This window comes from Thunnus maccoyii, chromosome 13 (assembly GCF_910596095.1).
Source record: "Thunnus maccoyii chromosome 13, fThuMac1.1, whole genome shotgun sequence".
In the NCBI taxonomy this organism is placed as follows: Eukaryota; Metazoa; Chordata; class Actinopteri; order Scombriformes; family Scombridae; genus Thunnus; species Thunnus maccoyii.
This window is the reverse complement of record NC_056545.1, coordinates 15,748,240-15,769,692: the sequence shown is the minus strand read 5'-3', so window position 1 is coordinate 15,769,692 and position 21,453 is coordinate 15,748,240. Positions and strand designations below refer to the sequence as shown.

General features: G+C 39.2%; 2 protein-coding genes and 2 non-coding genes across 10 annotated transcripts in view; all 4 read right to left on the bottom strand.

Moving 5' to 3' along the window:
* Positions 1–981: 981 nt before the first annotated feature.
* Positions 982–10,308, bottom strand: cct6a (chaperonin containing TCP1, subunit 6A (zeta 1)). The gene is made up of 13 exons (XM_042432172.1): positions 10,065–10,308; positions 8,696–8,759; positions 8,270–8,404; positions 7,908–8,081; positions 6,442–6,545; positions 6,041–6,311; positions 4,268–4,350; positions 3,290–3,386; positions 3,014–3,161; positions 2,376–2,509; positions 2,071–2,173; positions 1,465–1,537; positions 982–1,369 (listed from the first exon to the last, which is right to left on the bottom strand). The coding sequence occupies exons 1-13, from the start codon at positions 10,199–10,201 to the stop codon at positions 1,297–1,299; spliced, it is 1,596 nt and encodes a 531-aa protein (XP_042288106.1). The 5' UTR covers positions 10,202–10,308; the 3' UTR covers positions 982–1,296.
* Positions 2,623–2,757, bottom strand: LOC121910977. The gene has a single exon (XR_006099777.1). It is a non-coding gene; the product is annotated as a small nucleolar RNA SNORA22 (small nucleolar RNA).
* Positions 4,451–4,587, bottom strand: LOC121910978. Its single transcript, XR_006099778.1, has one exon. It is a non-coding gene; the product is annotated as a small nucleolar RNA SNORA22 (small nucleolar RNA).
* Positions 10,309–12,030: 1,722 nt separating the features above from the next.
* LOC121909795 (protein NipSnap homolog 2-like) overlaps positions 12,031–21,453 on the bottom strand; it is a 42,101-nt gene continuing 32,678 nt past the window's right edge. For 4 of the 7 annotated variants that reach the window (XM_042430497.1, XM_042430500.1, XM_042430502.1 and 1 more), the window contains 10 exons: positions 21,276–21,426; positions 19,816–19,943; positions 19,600–19,645; positions 19,336–19,430; positions 17,251–17,321; positions 16,323–16,463; positions 16,137–16,168; positions 15,459–15,553; positions 15,065–15,148; positions 12,031–13,636 (listed from right to left, as the gene is read on the bottom strand). In XM_042430497.1, coding sequence (XP_042286431.1) covers positions 13,572–13,636; positions 15,065–15,148; positions 15,459–15,553; positions 16,137–16,168; positions 16,323–16,463; positions 17,251–17,321; positions 19,336–19,430; positions 19,600–19,645; positions 19,816–19,943; positions 21,276–21,426 — 908 coding nt within the window. In that variant the 3' untranslated portion in view covers positions 12,031–13,571. Of the gene's footprint in view, positions 13,637–15,064; positions 15,149–15,458; positions 15,554–16,136; positions 16,169–16,322; positions 16,464–17,250; positions 17,322–19,335; positions 19,431–19,599; positions 19,646–19,815; positions 19,944–21,275; positions 21,452–21,453 lie in introns of all 7 variants that reach the window. The other 3 variants (XM_042430501.1, XM_042430498.1, XM_042430499.1) reach the window with 1 other exon arrangement.

The window sequence follows — 21,453 nt, the reverse complement described above, 5'->3', positions numbered from 1 at the left end:
GATGAAAGACTGGCCAGCAATCACAGAAATTGATGAAAGCTGAGCCATCTTTCACCCGTTCATATCAAATAGATTAGCACTAAAATGACCAGCATGGTAAATAAATATAATAACTATCAGTATGTGAACAGGCTGCTGCACAAGTAGGTCTGTGTTTTTAAACATTTCACAGGCTACTTTAAAAGTATGTGACTCATAGTTTATTCAACAAGATGTTCATTACATAAAATAATAATATTATTGATGACATATGATTAGGCATATCGATCTCACTCTCCATTATATGCCCATCATCATTCATAGTGCATTTTGTTTTTATTTTTGATCAACTATCACACATTTACAAAAAATGAGTCATACCTAGTAAAGTGGTCGACCACACCTCCTCACTAAGGTAAAAGTTTGTCTCTTCTTTGCGTAGAGTTGCTATTTTCCTAAATCACTCCTCAGTGAGGACTCCTTGCTAGGAATGTTTAGGCTGGTAGGAGCTCTGAGAGTATTCTCTGAATGTTTGTGAATACGGCCCTTGTACTTTAGTAGAAGTATGTAGGTATAAGTTATAATATACTGTATATATGTTTATATTTATATTATTGGATTTATTTTATAAATCACTGGTGCTTTCATTTGAGAAGCATTTTAATGCAAAGTTTAACTACAATATATATATTTTAATCTATATTTTATGAGTTTGTTTTGTGAGTTAAATCTTTATAACCCGACTACAGTTGTCAGATAAATGCAGTGGAGTGACTAACAAGTGATGAAAAAAGCTGAAATACTCCAGTAATAAGTACCATAAAACCATTATGTATAATTTACTTTGTTACATTGCACCTCTGGTTTTGTTACTTTTGGATAATTAGTCCTGAAGTGGTTCATAAATCCACAATCATCCATGTACAAAAGTGATATTTTACAATCTTTAGTTGTATTTTATGGATCATTTCACTCTTCACAGAAAACAAAACCAGCCAAATCTTTCATGAGCCGAGAAAACCTTTAATGGGTAGAAACAAAACTGAGTGGCAGACGTCAGTGCTTTAACAAAATCTCATAAATAAACCAATCTTGTCAGGGGGGAGGCATTGACAAATCCATGAAAAAATAAACATGACTAGCATTAACAATGATTTCTGACAGACACTGCGATGGACGCCGTTGCGTTTAGCACAGGCAGTCCATCAGACTGGGGTGCTTTCAGAGTGCCGAGAGCAGGAACGCGTTGACTGAAACGTCAGGTAAACAGCTATTCCTGCCAGTATGATAACAGCTGCAGCTTCTTCTGTTTGACCTTTAACCTCTGAGAGAAGACATTCCAGCTCGCATGATCTCATCCACCAACAGGATGTTGCTGGCGATCACCGTGCTGCAAAGAAACAAATGATCGATGAGGAAACAATTCATCTGGACAACTTCGATCTTTCCACAGGTCTTGTTGAGTTTAGAAAAGCTTAATCTCACCATGAATGAAGGAGCTGTTTCTTGACGCTGTAATTATCCCAAACACCGGCTTCTCCTGCCACCATCGGCTCTCCTGAGAAACAACAGGATTTAATTTAATAACAAGCTCGTGAAACAAGTGTCTTTAACCCCAACAGGTGTTTGAAAGATGGATTAAGATGCAGCTCAAACAGCCACAAAAAAACAGCAGGAAACAAAGAAATCAAGATATCAGAACACAAACATGCAGAAACATCAGCCTCATATACTGAAATATGTTCCTTTGTGATGAAGGCACAGCGTTTACTTCGGAAACTTGCTCCCCTTTCAGACTTTCGTCAGTCTGTTGCTGTTAGATGTCTATTTTAGCGTGAATGTACTTGATGCTGAGTGTTAAAGACAGATTCTCTGCACTTTCTTGCACAGTTTGATCAAACTTCAAAATTAATTTACTATTCTTATATTACTGATTGCTGCTTTTGAGAATTTCTTCTCATGTTACATTTTCTTCTTCATTTACAGTTATTGTGATGTATTGTAGATGTCTTGAAATATACTGTATTTGTGTAACAACTGTATATTGCATCACCCTGTGATTCCTGGCCGCAACCCTGCTGTAATTCTAACCTGTGCTGAGGTCGACTCCAACTAGCTGACCAGACTCTTTGTACTCCGTCTGCAGCTTCAGCACAGTCTCCTGTGGGTCGTAGCCAGAGTTCTGGGCCAAAACCTATGAAGGGAGATCCACAATTAAAATCAAGAGGTTGATACAGTATTAATGGCAACAGATAATAAATTAGTTTTATTATTTTTCTGTCTCATGATAAAGTTAGGTAGGATGACCATCACTATTATCAGTAGCACGACACAGAAACAAGAGTTTTGTAGGGAAACACTGAAAGCCTGGAGAGAAAAAGGTAAAAATCCTTCACCTTGGGGATGACTAGGAGAGCATCTGCGAATGCCTGGACTCCCAGCTGGGCTCTGCCTTTCACATTGGGCTTGTGTTTTACCAGAGCATCTGCCACAGCCACCTCTAACGCACCGGCGCCAGACACGACACTACCTGGAGCGACAAAAGTGACGAGGGGAAGATAAACACACAAAGCATGATTAACTCAGAAGCGGCAACACGTGTTTTTGAAACATTGATCACTGGTTAAAAGAAAACTTTGGAGAGTTTGTTCTGATCAGCTGAATACATGCAGGAGAGACTGAAACTCTCCGAATGCAGAGGAAAAGACCAGAATCACTGTAGCACAGACGTAAAACCAGGGAGAGCCACGTTAGCATCCCTGGGTGTTCGCTGTGCAAATGAGCACTTTACAAATTACAAAACTTTAAAAAACTGACTTTTTTCTTGAATTGTAAGTTAAAAAACTGAGTGTATAAAATGTTAAAACATGACAGTGAATGTGAGTAAACAGATGGCAGTAAGAGGATCAGTTAAAACAAAACTGTCATGTTAATTTCTGCTGCAAACACAATGTTGAATTCCCCGCTGGTGGCAAAATAAAACAAAAAAAAAAAATGTTATTCTGTTTTATATTTTGCTTGTGTTGTATCTTACCATCTTCTATGGCGTTCTTGACAGCCCGCAGACCATCCCTGACGGCATCTTTGATCTGTGTGAGGGTGTGTTTGTTGGGTCCCTTCACCAGCAGGGTAACTGAACGAGGGTTCCCACACTTCTCGATGAATGTGTACTTCTCCTCTCCCTGAAAAACAGGATTCAAGGCGATTAACAACTCTGATGCAACATCATTAACATAAACAAAGCAGACAGACTTCACTTGAAGAGAAAAGTCTTAAGTCTAAGCAAGTATACACCCAGAAAAACACTCACCAGTGTGTGTTCATAGACCAACCCAGCATGTCCCAAGCACTCAGGTGTGAGGTCATCAACTGAATTCATGGCAATGCCACCGCAAGCGAGGGAGAGCCTGCCGAGGGAACAACACACTGTATGTCAGTTCTTTGATGTGATTTAGATGAAAACATAAGAGCAAAAATATACACTTTTTACAGGTTGTACTGATCCTAACGAAGTACAAATTTTCATGCTAGACTTTTTGTGGCCAAAAATGTAACAGTCATCATGAGCAGGTTGGTTTATAAAAACTGTATGAGAGCTGATTAATTATTACTTTGTCTACAGTGTGTTTATGCTTTCATACATGTTTTAATTTCTTTAAAGGTATTTCTGATTAAGTATACAGAACCTCCTGTCTCTCTGCACTAAACAAATACCAAAAATGTATCAATGGTCTCATTCTCATCTGCTGGTTGGGCAGTGCGAGCGCTGCTAAAGCAAAACAGAACATTAATATGTTTAATCTTGAATCAACCAGTGTCCTTGTTCCTCTGTTACTAGTTTTGCATGAATGTTATAACTCAGCACCTACAAACTTGCCGATTTTGACAGAACAAGCTAAAGCCACAGTAGACAGAGCTGCTCTGCCTCTGTTTGGCAGACTGAAGGCGCTCCCTTGTGGCTACGCAGGACAAAAGTGCTAATGAATGCAGGAGCACTGTGCCCTTTGAAAACAATGACAGCTGAGGTAATGACGGTAAAAGAAATAGATGGTGTCATCATCAGCATGTCTCAGCAGAGTATATATTTAATCCAGCACACCACAGTTTCTAATGGGCTGATTTTGTGTGGTGTTTTAATTTCATATCAATTACCATTTATTTATTTTAACAGTTTGTCACATACATTCTGTTTGTACACATTTGGTTACCAAAAGAAACAGAACAACTACATTTCCATTTGACAGAAAAGGCCGCTCATATTTGTAAAAAGGAAATGATCCTTTCTTACCTCTCCATGTTCCTCCTCTTCGCCCTGCGGAGAGCTACAATGCCTTCCTTGGCGAGGGCATCCAGGGAGTATGGGTCAATACCCTAAACGACACAGAGAGAAAAAAAAAAAACATCAAAAAAAGAGATAAAACTTCAATACTTCAGTCTGTACTTCAGTCCAGTTTAGTTTGAGTCATGGAAACGTTGTTCTGATCCGTTGAATACATGTAGGGGAGGAGATTTCTCTCCTAATGCAGAGGTACAGATCAGAGTTACTGTAGCACAGATACATGAGACCAGGGGGAGCCACGTTAGCATCCTTGGGTGTTCACTGTGCACTTAGTAAGATCAAAAGAAAACAAAGATTAAAGCCCCCTAAACTTGGCACCAAATCCTGAGACAGAAACACTTAATACAGAGACGTCTCTCATAAAATAAAACTGTTCCAACTTTGGCAAAAAATAAGTGTTTGTTTAGGACCTTGTTGCTCGTAAGAAGAAGGTGACAGAAAATATGCTTTCAGGGCCTTTAAAAGAAACAATGAATTGGAAACAAGCTTTACAGAATACTATTGTCTCAATAGTATCCAATATGTTTAAAGCTTTATTAAATGGTATATGTGACATAACATGAACTCAAATGAACAACTGTACTGTGACGGAGCAGCTAGAACTGCTGATCTCAGAGGAGCTCAAGACAAATGTTTTCTCTGTTTGGCCAAACAATCAAGAGCTAAAATGAATGTTTGACTCCAATATGATGCTGGATGTGCAAGAAAGTTTCAAGAATTTGTTTTCTAAAGCTGGAGTCAGACTACAGGAGTTTCGGGCAAATTATCCGCGATTCATCCCTACCAACAATCAGAGGAGAAATCTGGTCTAGGACTGATGTTTGACCCAGATTGTCTGGTAATTTGAGGGATTTACATATCCTATGTTTGTCCTCCAGAGCCGCTTACAGACTCATTGGAGCCGCCCTGATAATTTCAAACTTGTTTTATATTTAAAAACTGGTTTATGACATCACTACTTTCTGAGCGGGACCAAAATAGCCAATGAGAGAGACAGCTGACGGTGTTGCCAAGCAACATTAAACATTTTAGTCCTTGAGGCTAACATTAGCTAGCATACTACTGTTGACAGATATGAAAACTGACAGAATCTCACCTCCAGTTTCCACTGAAGGACAGACAACAGTGTTGACTGCGTCTCTGCAACCATTTTTTCATCCAGATTTGTTTAGCCTTATGTTTTTGTTTTTTCTCACTGCAAAGCATTTTGTTTACATTTGCTTCTCCACAAGAGATCATGTGAGACCACATGAGGTGCTGAGTTGCTCCCTTTGGCATGATAATCTTTGTAATATCTTGTAGTGTGTGATGCGCCATTGTTCTCAAATCTTGTCATGTGTGCATGTTTGAGATTAGAGAGAAGAACATCTGTCAAGTTTCTCCTTATGTGCGTGATGCAACCTGATTTTAAAAATCGGTTAGGATTTTCAAACTCCTGTAGTCTGAGCCTGGCTTAACACAAAAAGAACAAGATAAGATGGGCTAATTGCTTCTAGACAGCATTGTTTGCACATTATGAAGGTCTGACAACTGACTGTAAATATCTTCCATTAATCCAAAATCCTCAGGAAACTCTAATCTGAATGTGTAACTATGACCAAAAAACCTTTAAATAAAAACAGTTTCTTGGCTCTTTACACTCAAGGAGCCAAGAAATGTTTAAGGGTACCGCAGTTTAAGTACTAATAGAGCACCTACTGCATCAATCTGCTTCACACATACCTTCTGGTTAATGACGACGAATCCCTTCTCCCCGTTGGGACAGACTTTGTTCTTCAGGGCGATGATCTTCTGCACACGATCCTCAATGAACTTCCTCTCTGCAGCAACAAACTTCTCCCTCTCATCAGCACTCTTGTAGAAGAAGCCAGAGTTGACCTCTGTCTTTTCATACTCCAAAGAGACATTGCAGGTCAGCACGTAGGCATCCTCCACTCTCTTCTTCATGTCTGGGTGTCGGGCACCGTGGTCCAACACCAAACCTCTGATCAGCCTGAGAGGGAAAAAAGCAGCAGTGATAAGACGTCTGGGACTCTTAAACCCCCCTGAACCACTGTCAGTAGGTATCAGTAGAGGGATGAATTGCTTCTTGATCAAAGTCTTGAAACTTTATTAAAACTCACTGTGTATCACAGTCGGTCTTGTGCTTCATCTCCATGATTTCCACCATGTACAGGTCGATGGGCTCATTGGGCTTAGCGATGGCCAGAACAGCATCTACAACAGCCTGCAGAAGAACACATCAGTCATCATCACATTAATCACTAATAAACCAATTAACAGGAAATAATAATTAGTAGGGCTGTAGTCTGCTGGTCGATTAGTTGGTCGATATGCTCTCGTCCGACTAAATTCTCATTGGAACGTGCTGAACGTTTACTGAATCTGTGTTTCTCCATAATGACACAACAAGAACCCCCGCCAGGCCAAAAAAAGATTTAAAAAATTAATATTTGATATCCGACAGCGTTTGGGAGTCTCTGAGCAGCGCTGTTCTGGTACGTGAGTCAACCTCTGTGTCGTTGCCAGGGAAACTATTGGTAGCGTGGCTCCGTTAAGGAGTATGTTTGCGTAGCGTGTGGGAAAGAGCGAGGGGCAGAGAAGTGACAGTGGATGCGAGTGGGGCAGAGGAAAAGGTTAGTAGTAAGTTGTCAGTCTGGCAGTAGATGTACAGTACAGACTACAGTGTGTCAGTTAATAAATGCTAAAAATCACGTCTGTTGTTTCCCCAAGTGCTGGAAAAGCAAAGGGGGTTAGCTCCAAAGTTAGCAACTCGATTAGTTGAAGATCATGTACGATTTTAGTCGACCAAGATTTTCTTTGGTTGACTACAGCCCTAATAATTAGCTCAGACCATTTAAGTAGGGAAAACTTCAACTTCTGCATGCAACTAGAATCAACTGTCAGATAATATTTATGCCCAGATGTAAAACTTCAAACTAGTGAAGTGGTTCCCATTAATTTGTCCCGCCAGTTTCATAATGAACCGAAAATATTTTTACACTTCTCATAATAACATAAAAGAAAAAAATCTCTCAATCTACATAGGAAGAAAGACGTGAGCGTTCTGTCATCCAAACCACACCGACTCCATCTTCCATAAACATCGGTCTGTCAGCAGCAGCAGCTTCCGAGGAGGCTGAGAGGTCAGCGACCGGCTAAACTGTCTTCACCAGGCTGACAGATAACAGAAATTTACTGAACTAAAACAGCTTTCAGGTCGGCTCCGTGACAAGAAATTGAAAGTGTTTGTATTGATTGATTTATTGATTTTATTTCCCCGTCCACTGTAGTGAGTGAGGGGAAATCTGCCTGTAGTGAAACCAGCAACCTCACAGACAGACTGGGAGCCTTCATCATTTATATGAATTAAACAGCTGTCTGTGCAGATTAGGCTTCACCGAACATGACAACAATAGACTCAAAGCGTAAAAAAACCGCAGGGGGTCTCTGTGAGATGCACAACTATCTGGATTCAGTGTGGATTGATACATTTAATAAAATGGACGTATATCTGAAGTGCATCAAGAAAATCATCATTATTTGGTGCCGTAGGTCGAACGCTGAGCTCCATTCCCTCATGTCTCACCTCGGTAAGGAGGTCTGCCAGCTCCATGTGGACCTTGGTCCTGAGGGAGGTGCGTGCTACATTGATGAGGGTCTCTCTGTCCATTTCCCGAGTCACTTTCACTTCCTCCAGAACAGCCAAGGCTTTCTCTTTTGCCGCTTCAAAGCCCTCGGCAATGATTCTTGGGTGAAGACCCTGCAGCACAAAACCACAAAAGAGGGAAGTTATCTGAGGAAAATTTACACGGTTCCAAATACTGAATATTCACAAGACAATTTAGGTAAGAGAAAAAAAACATCTACAACATTAATCAAATAACTTATCATGAACAGCAGTGATTTACAGTCTACAACACGCCTGTAACTGTAGTGTTTCTCTTTTACCTCTGACACATAGAGGTCAGCCTGCTTCAGCAGTTCACCAATGATGAGGACGTTGGAGGTGGTTCCATCTCCTGTGATGTCATCCTGTGCTGTAGCGACCTTAGCGATGAGTGATGCTGTCGGGTGCTGAATTTGCTGAGAAGAAACAAGAAAAGAAAAAAAAACTTGATAAACACAGCAACACCAAAAGCAAGACAGTCAAAGTGGTTATTCAAAACCCCTTCACTGTTTATAGGGAGCATCATTTCCTGCTGTAGTAAGATTTAAAAGAAAAAAAAGGCTTAAATTACACACACACACACACACACACACACACACACACACACACACACACACACACACTATAGGGGTGTGGTTACTCTATAACAATAACCAGAAAGGAGTAAAGACAAGACAGAATAGTTTCACAGCTGAACACTTTCTTACCATCTCATGTAACAAGACGTTGCCATCTTTGGTCAGCTTTATGTCTCCTGCACCAGAAACCAGCCTGCAGATCCAGACAGGCAGGGTTAATGTTAACTGAGCAAAAAGCAAAGACTGGCTCACTATAACATAATGCAGAGTGACAGTACGTTGGTCAACAGGTAGCGAAGAAAAGTACAGTTTCTCTGTCAGTCATGATTTGTCCGTTAACGACAGTGTCTCCTCGCTAACTGACAGAGACAGCGGCTTAACAGTAGCTGTTACACGCTGAACTTTTTACTTTAGAATGAAATGACCTTAAATTGATTCACAATCCTGAATCTTGATCATTTTAACTGTAGGTTTCTTATTGCCCTTACTCATGATAAATTAATTTTCAGTCTTATTACTATTTCTGACTATTTGCTGTGGTCCTATCTGCTCACTATTAAAAAGTCTCTAAAAACCAATACTCCAATATGACATATCATAATCCTGAGCTTTATTCATTTTTACTGTAGCATTTTTACAGTGAATTATGTTAATATTCGGGATTATGATACTGTGATGTTCTCTGTCATACTGGAGTATTGGTTTCTAGAGACTTTTTAATACTGAGCAGCAAATAGTCATGAATAGTAATAAGACTGAAAATCAGTTAATCATGAGTAAGTGCAATAAAAAAAATGCTAAACTGATCAAAATTCAGGATTGTAGATCAATTAAAGAGCATTTCATTGTAAAGTAAATAGTCAAGTTGCCGTTAATTTATTGAACTCTTCCCTTATTTTTAAGGTTTATCAGTTGATGAATTATCTAGAAAATGACTGAACAACGTCATCTACAGGCGTAATGACACTTTTAAGGTGGACTGTAAAATTCCAAGAAGGAGCTGTGAAAAAGACAGATTCAGCGTCGTAGCTGTTTTACAGCCAAAGGTCCAGAAATCATCCTCCAGGCGCTGAACATTAACCAACGTTAACCCGGTTATCACTGATTCATCCACTCCTTGACCCGGCTAGTTAACGTTAACGCTGAATCAATAGATTTTTTTGTCCTTTTAAGTTAAAACCTGGATTGCTTCCTGGCGGTCTTAACACTGTGCTAACCGGCTGATGCTAACGTTAGCTTCCGTTAGCTTAGCGGTTGTCAAAGCGGATCATGACGATGACTGGGCAGGGCAACGTGCGCCGGGCCTCAGCTGCATTAAACTGTGATTAAGTAGTTTTGGAGCGGATGGTGACAAAGCAGTACACAGCAGAGTCTTTTCCACATTTTAACTAATGCAAAAGGTGGCATCAGTTTAACTAAAACACAGTCTACCGGTGAATTGAAGCTACCGTTAGCTGCTTATCGCGCGTGCTGCACAAAGGGCTCCGGCGGCACTCACATCTTCATGGTCCCCTTCGGTCCCAGGTTCGTCCTGAGCACGTCCTGGAGCCCCCGAGCGGCACTGATGTTCACAGCCAGCGCGGCCTGGGCCCGGGCCACCTCTGCTTTAGGATTCAGAGCTTTCACGGCCGCCATGGCGAAGTTAAAAGTAACAAAGTCCCGCTGGTAGGAGAGTCCGCACTGCTAGCGCTCGGACGCTCGCGTGAAGGGGAGTCGGCTTCCAGAAGGCTCCAACACGTGCTCTCCTGCTGCCTTTACGTGACCACGTCTAGGCTCGGATATTCCGGTGTTTTTAAGAGAGCGTTAGACTCCCCGTTCACATTAGCACAACCGGTTACAAGTGATTTGATACAGTGTTGTTATGGAGGAGCAAGAAAGCCATGAAAGGAACAGGGTAAAAAAACATGAATATAAAAATTATTTTTTTGATAATTTAATGGAAGTGTATCTACCGATGCAATGTCTGATATGAGAGTTACATATTAAATTAATCTCCTGCTGACATCCTTACACGAGTCCCCCAACAAGCTTTAATTTAGTATCATTGAAACATGTACACAGCTTACATTCTTCAATGTGCTTCCTGTTTTTTTCTGATGCTTTTGTGTTGAATGTTCATCCAATTTCATGACCCAATAGTGGGAAAAACTAATACCAGCAGAAGAAGCAGAGCTGAACTGTACAGTTATCAAACTGGAATTTATATTTTACATCCCTCATTGAATCCTTGCACTGGTCACTTTGATATATTTCAGCAAACTGGACTTAATATTGTACATTGCATACATTATATAACTGAATTATTTATTGCACATCAAATAAATTAAAGCTGTAATAACTAATAACTATAACTAATAGCTATCACTGCCAATCAGAAAGCTTTGTTTTTTTCCCTTACATTTGCCTACTGTTTTATAATGATCACAAACAAGGCTCTCCTGGACTTTCACCAGGTCCTGGGGATGCAAATTAACATTATCTTCAATTATCCTCAACTGGAAAATAATGCTCACTGCATTGAAAGAGCCATTTATGTACGCTTTCATGGTTATGAGATGTCCGACATCCTTTGAAGGCAGCATAAGTCACACCCTAGACAAAGACGTACTTACGTCAGACGAAATATTTCCTTTGCTGTTTTTTATCTGGTGTGAAATACATCACTCTAAATGTATAGAAACCTGGTTTTAGGCCAGGAACATGAGACCGCTTTAAATCATAATAACCATAAATATAACAATTATCAAACACACTCTCAGTCCAGTTCGTGAATAGGACCTGAGAGATTGAAGAGAGAAAATAATTTCTGCACTCCTAGTTTTTTGCTTCCTGGTATATTATGGGATGTTTCTCCTGGCCTGCTTTGGATAACAAAGTAATTTTGGTGCAAGCAAATGAGCTGCAACTTCATATAATAAACTATAAACTCTCCCACTGTTCAGTCCTGCAAAAGAAACAGATTTATTATGTGTGAGCATGATTGTCATCAAGAGCTTGGAAAGACTGAAAGTGAACATTCACAATCTATGTATCACATACAATGTCACACTCAGGACACTATTTTTCACACTGCTGGTCTGAGGCTGTTTTTCATAGTTTAAGTCAGACTTCTTAGCACCAATAGGGAAAATCTGGATGCTTCAGGATACAGTATTTTAGACTATGCGACTATAGTTTGGGGAACACTCTTTACTGTTTCAAAATATCAACGCCTCTGTGCACAAAGCAGGGTCCATAAAAATAGCTTTCCAGTTTGCTGTGGAAGGACCTCCTCACCTTAATCACATCCAACATATTTTGGGATGATATGGAAGAGCCTGATCTCATCAAAACAATCCGAATGAGACGTTCACCCACCACATACAGGTGTCATGTTCAGTGTACAAAAAGTAAACATCTCAGTCAAACACCAACTCTATTATAGATTTAATACATGATTTCATAAAAAAGGAGTCCAAGACTTGTTTTTCCATTTTCATCAGAAGTTTAATTTATTATGTACAACTAATCTTATTAAAGCACTGCATTTCACATTTACCACAATGAGATATTACTTCTCACCTGTCCACTTGTTTATTAACACATTACAGTCAGAATACCCCACCTCGTTACAGATACAGGATTGACCAGATCTCTGGCTTGGTCAGTAAGCCCACTATGGATATCTCTAATCTGACCATTTAAAAAAAAAACAAAAAACAAAACATTAATCTCAGTTACAGCACACAATCACCCAGTTGGCCTTAATTACTTGACATAGAGATAGACCAAACCAGTCAGTGTACAGCAGTGTGTAGATACTGATTAGTTCTGCTGAAATCAAAAGTAATTTCTAGTCGTTTGAATCATCTCGTCCTCCTCTTACACAGCTGGAAGAGCCAGAAGCGTCACAATGTCAAAAGTTAGAAAAAAATCAGGAGATGTGGTCAGTTTAACAGAGGAGACACAAACAGGGAAAACGACTCCTACGAAGGATTCATCACAACTTCACGACCCAATAACTGGAAGCTGTAATCATGTATCCAGGCAGGAGTGAAAAGACTGTGCTTTAAATCAAAGTCTAGCGTCCGGTTTTGTGCTCCTGACTAGTCTGACACTCTGCGGTCTGTTTGTGTGTCTTCATAACAGTGTCTGTATGAATCCTTTCATCCAATCCGACTGATTTCGAAACATAATTACACACCAAAGTCAGCTGGTTGGATCAAAACCACGTAAACATAAAGTCTCTTTTTCTGTAGGAGTGGATACCTGGTGACATTTGGACTGCGGCTCTACAGCAGCGGCCACTATCTCTGATAATTAGGATTATTGTCGATTATAAAACACTGTGTTTGATTTGTAAACAGCATGCACCATTACTGGAAACATTTAACTTTTTAAAGAAGAAACTTATCCAATCAATACGGATCAGAAACATTGCTCCTTATTCCACCCATAAAGCCCTGGGTGCAGTGTTTTAGTTGAGATAATGGAGGCAGTTACTGTTGTTTGATTCGCTAGTGCAACAGGACTCATGAGTCATTTTCTTTTGTAACACATTTTCACGAAAGACATTTTCAGCTCCTTTGACCTCTGAAAGCCTGATTCACGTCCCCTCCTGGCATCTCAACTCTCAAAACACTGGTGAAAGTAGGTTTTAGATCATCATAATAATAAAAAAAAGACAAGCCTCATAAATGACAGAGACAGTGAAGAGGAGGAGTGTGTCAAATTATAATTTTGCCCACGCAGCTCATTTATGGATAAGTAACATAATAACTGCTGTAACAAATCGTCATTTTGACCTCGTCATTTGAAAATAAGACATTCTAAGCTCACACGGAAAAGACGGGGAGTGAAGAAATAAAGAAGAAAAGGAAACACAAACTGAAACGAAATGTTGATTTTCTACTGATATCCCTGGCAGTGCACACTCCCGACGGTTGGTTACGCTCTCTTACAGATGGTGGTTGTTGTTGTGGCGGCTGTTGAGAGTTTCGCTGGGGTTTTTCTTCAGTGTTGGCGGTTACTTCAAGGGCGATTTCTTCATGGGAATCATTATTCTAGATTCCATGTGCTGAATAAGAGGGACTGTGGGATGAAGAAGAGAAAAAAAAAACAAAACACATAAGCAATCATCATCATGTAGTATGTTTTCATGCGCACAAGAAAACTGGTGAATGGGAGAAATCAGAGGCCTGTTGCACCAGATGTTCTGTGAGCTGACGGCACCACTTCACTGTAGATGTTTGTATGTGTCCATGCAACAAGTCAGTAATCAGATCCCCCCGCCCCCCATCTCCGAGCTTACTTTGGCACCATAGTTTACTTTGTTTAAGTGTATTAATGATGCAAGAGGTTGCTGAATTGTTTTGAATATGAGGATGCGTCGCCACATGTAATGATCTCTCCTCTCATCCTGCTGACTGAGATACTTTTCCTGTCTCTAAGTCTCTTTCATGCACATATGTAAAAAAAGACCATTAGAAACCTGTGGATGCAATCACATCAGCTTTCTCCAGGGAAGTGGTAGCAAGGAAAATCAGGTTTTTTTAATCTTCTATCATGATTACAGAAAACGGGGTTCTAATAAATATGATGTTTAAGAAATCAGACTGTAACCAGAGACCAGTTTCAAGATATTTTAGACTATTTTAATCTGTAATGTTAGGCCAGACATAAGTTTGCTCTTAGATTAGTCTAATGCAAGTTAGAAAATAAAGACCGGCTTATTTTAGGTGTAAAAAGTTAGCCATCTGACCCCAAATTAACTCAGAACTAGGAGCCATGTTGCTATGGTAACAATTAGTGACACATGCTGACCTGCAAAATATGACAAAAAAAAAACAGATCATAATGTGTGTGGTTTGCTAACATGATGTGGAGTGAGAAGTGAGAGAAGTTTCAAGAGACTGCAGTAAACTGTTATATATATACATTGATGACGTCAAAACTATCCTGAGCCTGATAGACGAGCTGATCGGTTTGACGCAGATGCTCAGTCAGCCATGTTTTTTAGTTTGAAAAAAGTCTTAATTTAGCCAGAATTCATGTCAAATTAGTCCAACATGTACTTAAAATAGTGAAGAACTAAACAACTTTATGCAACTAATTAATTTAGAAGTCTATCTGAAGTTTGACTATTTTAATCAGTCAAAATCTATCTTTGTGAAACCGGATCACTTAAGTGCGTGTTTGTAAAAGCACTACAATGATTCTGTTAGGTGGGGATATAAAAACATGGAAAATATATGCAAGTTTACATAAAAATTTGCAAAATGTTTTCCTGTAAACAATGAATGTGTGCCACTATGACGCATCACATCAGACAAGACTCTTCACACATGTCAAATAAAAACCTTAGTAACTCTTTTTGTTAGTTTTTAATCATATTTTGTTTGGTATCAATGTTAAGAAAATATCCTCATGATACGCTTCCAGTCAAAGTTAATGTTTGCTCGTATGGCCCAGTGCTGTCAGGAAGAGGAAGAGAGGAGTGATTAACGCCGGCTGACTTACCTGTGTAATAAACAACCTCATCCCAGCCGTCACGCTGCCAGGCTGCATTTCTGGTGTCTTCTCTGGACTGAAGATCTTTATAAGCTGAAAGGGAAAAAAAAAAGTTAATGCTTACTTTAAATGGACACATACAGTTTTTTACAAGATCATCTGCAGTCTGGTGCAGATCACTGCCACGACGTAACAAGTGTGTGATGGAGAAAATGTCTACAGGACATCAACGATGCACCCAGTAAACTGGTAAACACATTATAAACACATTTGTCTAATTATTTAGAATACAGTGATTGATTTGTAAGTGTCCATAATATTCTAGGATTTAACTTTTTATGTATTTTCCTCTAAAAATATCATGATGCTGCACAGTTTTATGAAACTTGGGAACAGTCCTCACCCCATAAATGGTGAACCGTGTACAGACTTCCAATCTGTGAGAAAAAGCCTCCCACCGCCTCGTGGTTCTTCTGGCGAATCTCGATAGCGCGCGCCCTGCAGAGCACCAAAGAGTTTATGTTACATGACAGAACAGAAAGCTGCACCAATTAAACCACAATCATCAATTTTGTCAACTTTAAAGTTCAAATGAAATCACTATTGAGCATCATCCAAATCATTTCTTTCAAATCAAAACATAATTTTTTTTCTGTTACAACCTCAAAATTGTTTTAACCCTCCCGGCATGTTTCATTTGAAACATGTTTGATCAGGCAAATTTCCCAGTCAATTTCAATTAGGGTTAGATACATTTATTAATTAAATTAAAATATATAGGCCAATTATTCTCGAGCTTTATAAATTATGTGCAATATATCTTGTCATGCTTAGGAGTCATGCATAGATTGAGTAGCCAGAAAGTACCGTTGACTCAATTTCATCTGCTACAATCTGTAAAACCAATAAAATAGCAGTGAGAGATTTAAATTAAAAAAAAAAGGTTCATAATAACGGCGACTCTATTATGACGACAAAACTGCAAGAAAGCTTATGAGCTTTTCAAAATACAAGATCAAAATGAATCCAATCAATCCTGATACAAAAGAATAGGAGAGGTAATAACCAAGTTATGCCTTACCAGTAATTTCCCCACTCGATCATCGTCCCTGGCTGAAATAAAAATGTGAAGAAGGGAGAGATGTGGAAAATAAGCTGTCTGACTGTTCACTACAACAACATTAAGATATATACATATATATTTATCCTCACTGGGAGGAAGCTGGTAAATTGACTTTGCATGAAGAGGATTAAGAGACACAGGTACCCTGAGTTGGTATGATCGGAGCTCGTAGATGTTGGGTCCTGGACGGGGGACAGGTTCGTTCCAGAAACTGAACTCCAGCAGCAGCTGGTTCCTACGAGACTGCAGCATCTTCCCCCTCTCGTTTCTGTAGTCCATAAACTTCTACAGGAACAACAAACAACAAGAACAAGTTGCTCAGTAAATCTGCCTCAACTCCAGACAATAAATTCTGCTATATTGGTTGAAGTACAGTACATCAACTGAGTTCAAACCGTTTAGGTTTAGTCTATATTATCATCACCTGAAGAAACAAATCACCTCTTTTTATCACCAGGTACAACTACCAGTGGTAATGCAGAACAGAAATGGGTAAACTGATGGTCAAGTGGAGCAAAATCTCTATAAAAATCTGTTTTGGGAGGTTAGCGTCCAGTCCCAACAGTCAAATCACTGCTTGTATCTTCTGATGTGTTTAGTTTTGGCAGAATATTGTACGTACATGTGAATGAGAGCAATTACATGATCATTTTTAACAGTAAAGTCAAATTTAAAAAATCCAAATTAGAGTAGGAAAGGCAGTTAAAATTAAATAATTTTGCCATTTACAAATAATAACCATCATTCCAACAATGTTATCAATAAATAATAAAACTGAGACAATGAAAGTGAAAATCATCTGAAAATAATCTTCAAAACAAACACAAATCTCCCAAATTACATTCAACAGAAACACACGGCAGTGCAGAACCACATTTTATCAAATTGCACGTCTGTCAGTAAAAGTATTAAAGATAATTGTACCAAAATTAGAAAATCCACCAAACACACAAACAAAATCACAGATAAATATGATCAAACACATGGGTACACACAGGGATGTTATTTGAGGGGTGCACTGCCTGAAGGTCACCAGCTGCCATTTAGCTCAACTAATCCGAGCACCCGTTACCTTATTCTGCCTGAGTTTGTTCATGACTTCGGTGAGAGCAGGGTATCCTCCCCGATATCTCCACAGGTGAACTAGAATAGAAGGAGCAGAAGAGCCAAAAATAATGCAGCTCTCTGATATATCGCTTTACTTTGATGTTTTATTACTTGTCTTTCTAGACTCGAGCAAGGAGTGAAAAACTCAAAGTGTATCAACCATGAATCTTTAGTCAATTTCTATGAGAAAACACTACTGGAAAAATCACATCTTACCACTTCAATTATATCTAAATAATGTGAGATTCTACCTGAAAAATGCTGCTGTCAAAAAATTAAACAGTTTGGTGAAATGAAGCAGAAAAGCATTTAACCTGCTGATTTAAGGCGCCTTTGGACTTTGTGACAACAACGATTTATTGTGTGCCACACTGTGCAAGATGGATCTAATAAAATCTTAATTTGAGTCCAACTGTATGATATCAATTTGATGTGTCGGACTTTCTGATAAATATGTGATGAATCATAGCGCTACGATGTAAATTTAGTATATGAAAGCAGAGACACGTCATCAGCTCGCATCATCCATCTGCGTCACTCGTATGTTTTGAAAATGCAGCAAAGTCACACAAACTTATTTTTTGTTTTGCCTCCATCGTTTAGGTTTTTGTGTGCCGTGGATGTTTGAAGGAATTTGGTCCTAAATTTCTGACACTGTGAGAATTTAGCTTCAGGTTATTTTTAGTCGCTAAAGCTCCAAATCAGCCGTCGGTGGACGTGTCTCACAGTGTGATCAATGACCAACGTTTTGGACTGACGACCAAAGATTTCACCACGTTTCTCTCGTTAATGTCAACTTTCATCTCAGAAAGCATAAAAATTGCACAGTGTTAGGGGTCTTTAGTATCAATACCAGAAACCACACTTCAGTGCAGAAAAATTTAATGAATCCAATGATCAAGATTAAAAATTAATTGGTATAAACTTGCCAAACATGACAGCAATCTCTCACAGAGTAAGGACGTTTTATTCATGCAGCCTTTTAGATTATCTTTACTGAGGTTGTCAATACTGCTGCACAGTAACATTAGAGGCAGATTACAAGCGAGGAATGACAAATGTCACCACAAGGGCAAAATGGACAGCAGCCAGGAAAACTGCAATACAGTCACAGCTATAATTAACTAAAATATAAAAGCTGTCACAGTGCCAGTTTGTGTCACTGGGTAGGAGAGTGACAGCACCAGTCTAAAGAAATGTCTGTTTTTACATCCATAGAAGCAAACACCTCACTTTATTCCCCAGCAGCAGGAGGGGAACCCTTAATGAGATAATGAGTCACATTTTCAAGGTGACTGAGACCTGTGGGTGTTTTGATACAGTCCAACTTTAAAACTTAAAAAAAGAATGGCATTAACATTTTGGGGCTCAGTAGCTTAGTGGACATATATCAGATAACCGCAACGTCTGCTGCTCAATTCAAATCGACATTTATTGCATGTTATACCCCTCATACTTTAAATACAGTCAAATATAGGCAGTATCTTAATATTTGCCATGATTCATCTGATTGTCACCTGAATCAGGAGTTAAATAATATTGGAAAATGTGACTGAACTATAGTATCTTGAAAGGCTGCAACTAACTTATTTTATGTTATTATATTTAATATTTTATTCAACTAATTTACTCTATCAATTAATCTGTTGGTTAATCCTTCAATCAACTGATTCATCTTATAAAATGTCAGAAAATGTTCATCACAAATTCCCAGCCCAAGGATTCATTTCTAAAATCGCTTGTTTTGTCCAATTAACACTTCAAAGCCTCAAATTTTAAATGACACAGGATGGAGAAAAGCAACAAATCATCACTTTTGAGAAGTTATCAATTAATGTCCGACTGTCTGATTGATCAACCGATTCTTTAAGCACCAGTACCTTGTCTGTGAGACTTTAATTAATGTTTTCTTTTTTGAAGAGGATGTTTATGTTTCAATTAGACTACTCGATCGAACGGACGGTTAATCAATCAAATGCCTTTCACAAGCAGATGCACATGTGTGAGGTGACAATTAATACGATATTAAGACACGGAGCTTGATGCTTACCTGCCTGATCCTGCTCTCCATACCATGTGTTCCAGGTGCCCACCAGCTCACAGGGGTATTCAGGGTCTTCATGAATAGAAGGCAAGATGTTGTCACTAAAGATAAACACACACACACACACACACACACACACACACACACACACACACACACACACACACACAAAAAAAATGTGTAAAAGCTCAAAACATCTGCACTGTTTACTAAACCAGAACCTTAACCAGGCATCTGAATGAAGTCAATTAAGGAACAGGAACTTCTTACCAAAGTTCATTGTATTCATCAAGGCACTCAGGCTTCACATTGTGAACTGCAAGGAAACAAAACCATGTAGTGAATAATACACCATTTCTCAGCAGATCTGTCAAAGATTATCCGATAGTGGAACATTTTTTTTAATCCGCCCTAACATGTTGAAAACACACAGTCAGGGTAATCTTGTCCATTGTGGTAACAAAGTAGGTTATGAACAATACATACACTGTATTTTGTACAGATTGCTGTCTTCCTTCTTGGCGAGCAGATGCGAGTGAGCGTCTTTTCTTGGATCGACCTTTCTAACAAAGAGAGATTTGAACCAGCTGTCTTCTTTGAAAGCAGAGAGGCTCCTGGAGTGAAACAAAACACAAACGTTGGATACGATCAGTGTTTCATCAGATAACAGACTAACAACTACGGAAATGGTGACATTTCTGAATGGTACTCTACTGTAATTCTGCTTATGGTCTTCAAAACACTTAATGGTTTGGATGATTTCTGACCTGCTCACTGGCTACAATCCAGTATAATCAGACCTCTCAGGTCATAAAGTGGTTTTCTGCAAACTTAAAATTTTAACTTTCTCGAGCTTATTAAGTGTGTGTCTTATATCATCATCGGATTTCTTATAAACTAATGAATCCATAATTAGTCAGGCTATATTTAAGTACTGCCGATAGATTTAAAGCACATAGTTTACTTGTAATGAAATGTGCAATATAAAACTATATACTATACTACTATATACTACTATACTATTTAAACTATATAAAACTGCATGGTACTTATTAGGACTGAGGTCAGTTTAAATGAACAAGGAGATATAGTGTAAAAGTCAATGATAGCTGCAGCAAACTAGGAACTTTGTATGAATCTTTATCGGCTCATCCAACTCATTCATTACAGAGAAAGTCCACCTGAGAAGGCAGCAACAGAGAAGGCTGTAAGCTGAACATACTGCACATAACCAGAGGGATTAGTCTAAGCAGCCTTCCCACATGATTATTTAGTTTTCTCAGACAGGAACATGGTGATAAACTTCATTTTAAATGCCAACAAGTCCTTTAGCAAAGGTTACTGGTGTTTATTAGAAAGCATTTCTTTGACAGGTTGCCAGCCGGTGCAAACATAAACTTTAAACTGTGCATTCAGAGCTGCAACATTTCAACTAACTTTCATACACATCGCAGCATTTCATCTGTGAACATTTTCCGATCACAGCTCGGTTTGAGACACACACCTGCAGTTTAAACTGTCATTTACTGATAATAACAATCACTGCTGTGCAGCACTTCGCTGCATTTTGACCTTGAAGTTAAATCCACTTTGGGACTGACAGAAACTCTGTTGTAATTTTGTATTATTTCTGCACGTAGAAGCTATTTCTCTGAGGACACAATCACCAAGTAGTCTAGGATAAGTGCTTACACAAGTTGCTTCACAACTTTGTAATTCCGTAGAGCGATAATTAGCATTAGCAGAGAGTTAGCAACTTTAAAGCTAGAGGACTAATGCTGCTACGCTACATGAATCTGAACGTAACCAGCGTACGTACGTTAGCGCTAGCTTAGCCACTTAGCACACCGGACTTTGTCATTGGTGTTTAACTCCGCAGGAACACCACACATTTTAAGTTGCATTTTTGCATTTACATGGGCACACGTAAGTTGCAAAGCCCTCACCTTACGACAACTTTGACCTGTCCGGTCGCCTGAAGCCCATGTTTCGCCTCTTTGAGGCCGCTGCCCACTCTTTGAAGGACTCGGGTCGCCATGTTTTCGCTGACAGCTGCTGGAGGTTGTTGTTGACTCGGGCTGCAGCCGCAGTCGTTACCTACAATCACGTCACCACACGTTGACT

Excerpts from the sequence above, each read along its gene's own strand:
- cct6a (XM_042432172.1), bottom strand. The coding sequence starts at position 10,201 with ATGGCGGCCGTGAAAGCTCTGAATCCTAAAGCAGAGGTGGCCCGGGCC. Across the intron at positions 8,760-10,064 it reads CCGAAGGGGACCATGAAGAT|GCTGGTTTCTGGTGCAGGAG; the intron begins GTGAGTGCCGCC and ends CTGGATCTGCAG. Across the intron at positions 3,387-4,267 it reads AAGAGGAGGAACATGGAGAG|GCTCTCCCTCGCTTGCGGTG; the intron begins GTAAGAAAGGAT and ends TTCCCTCGGCAG.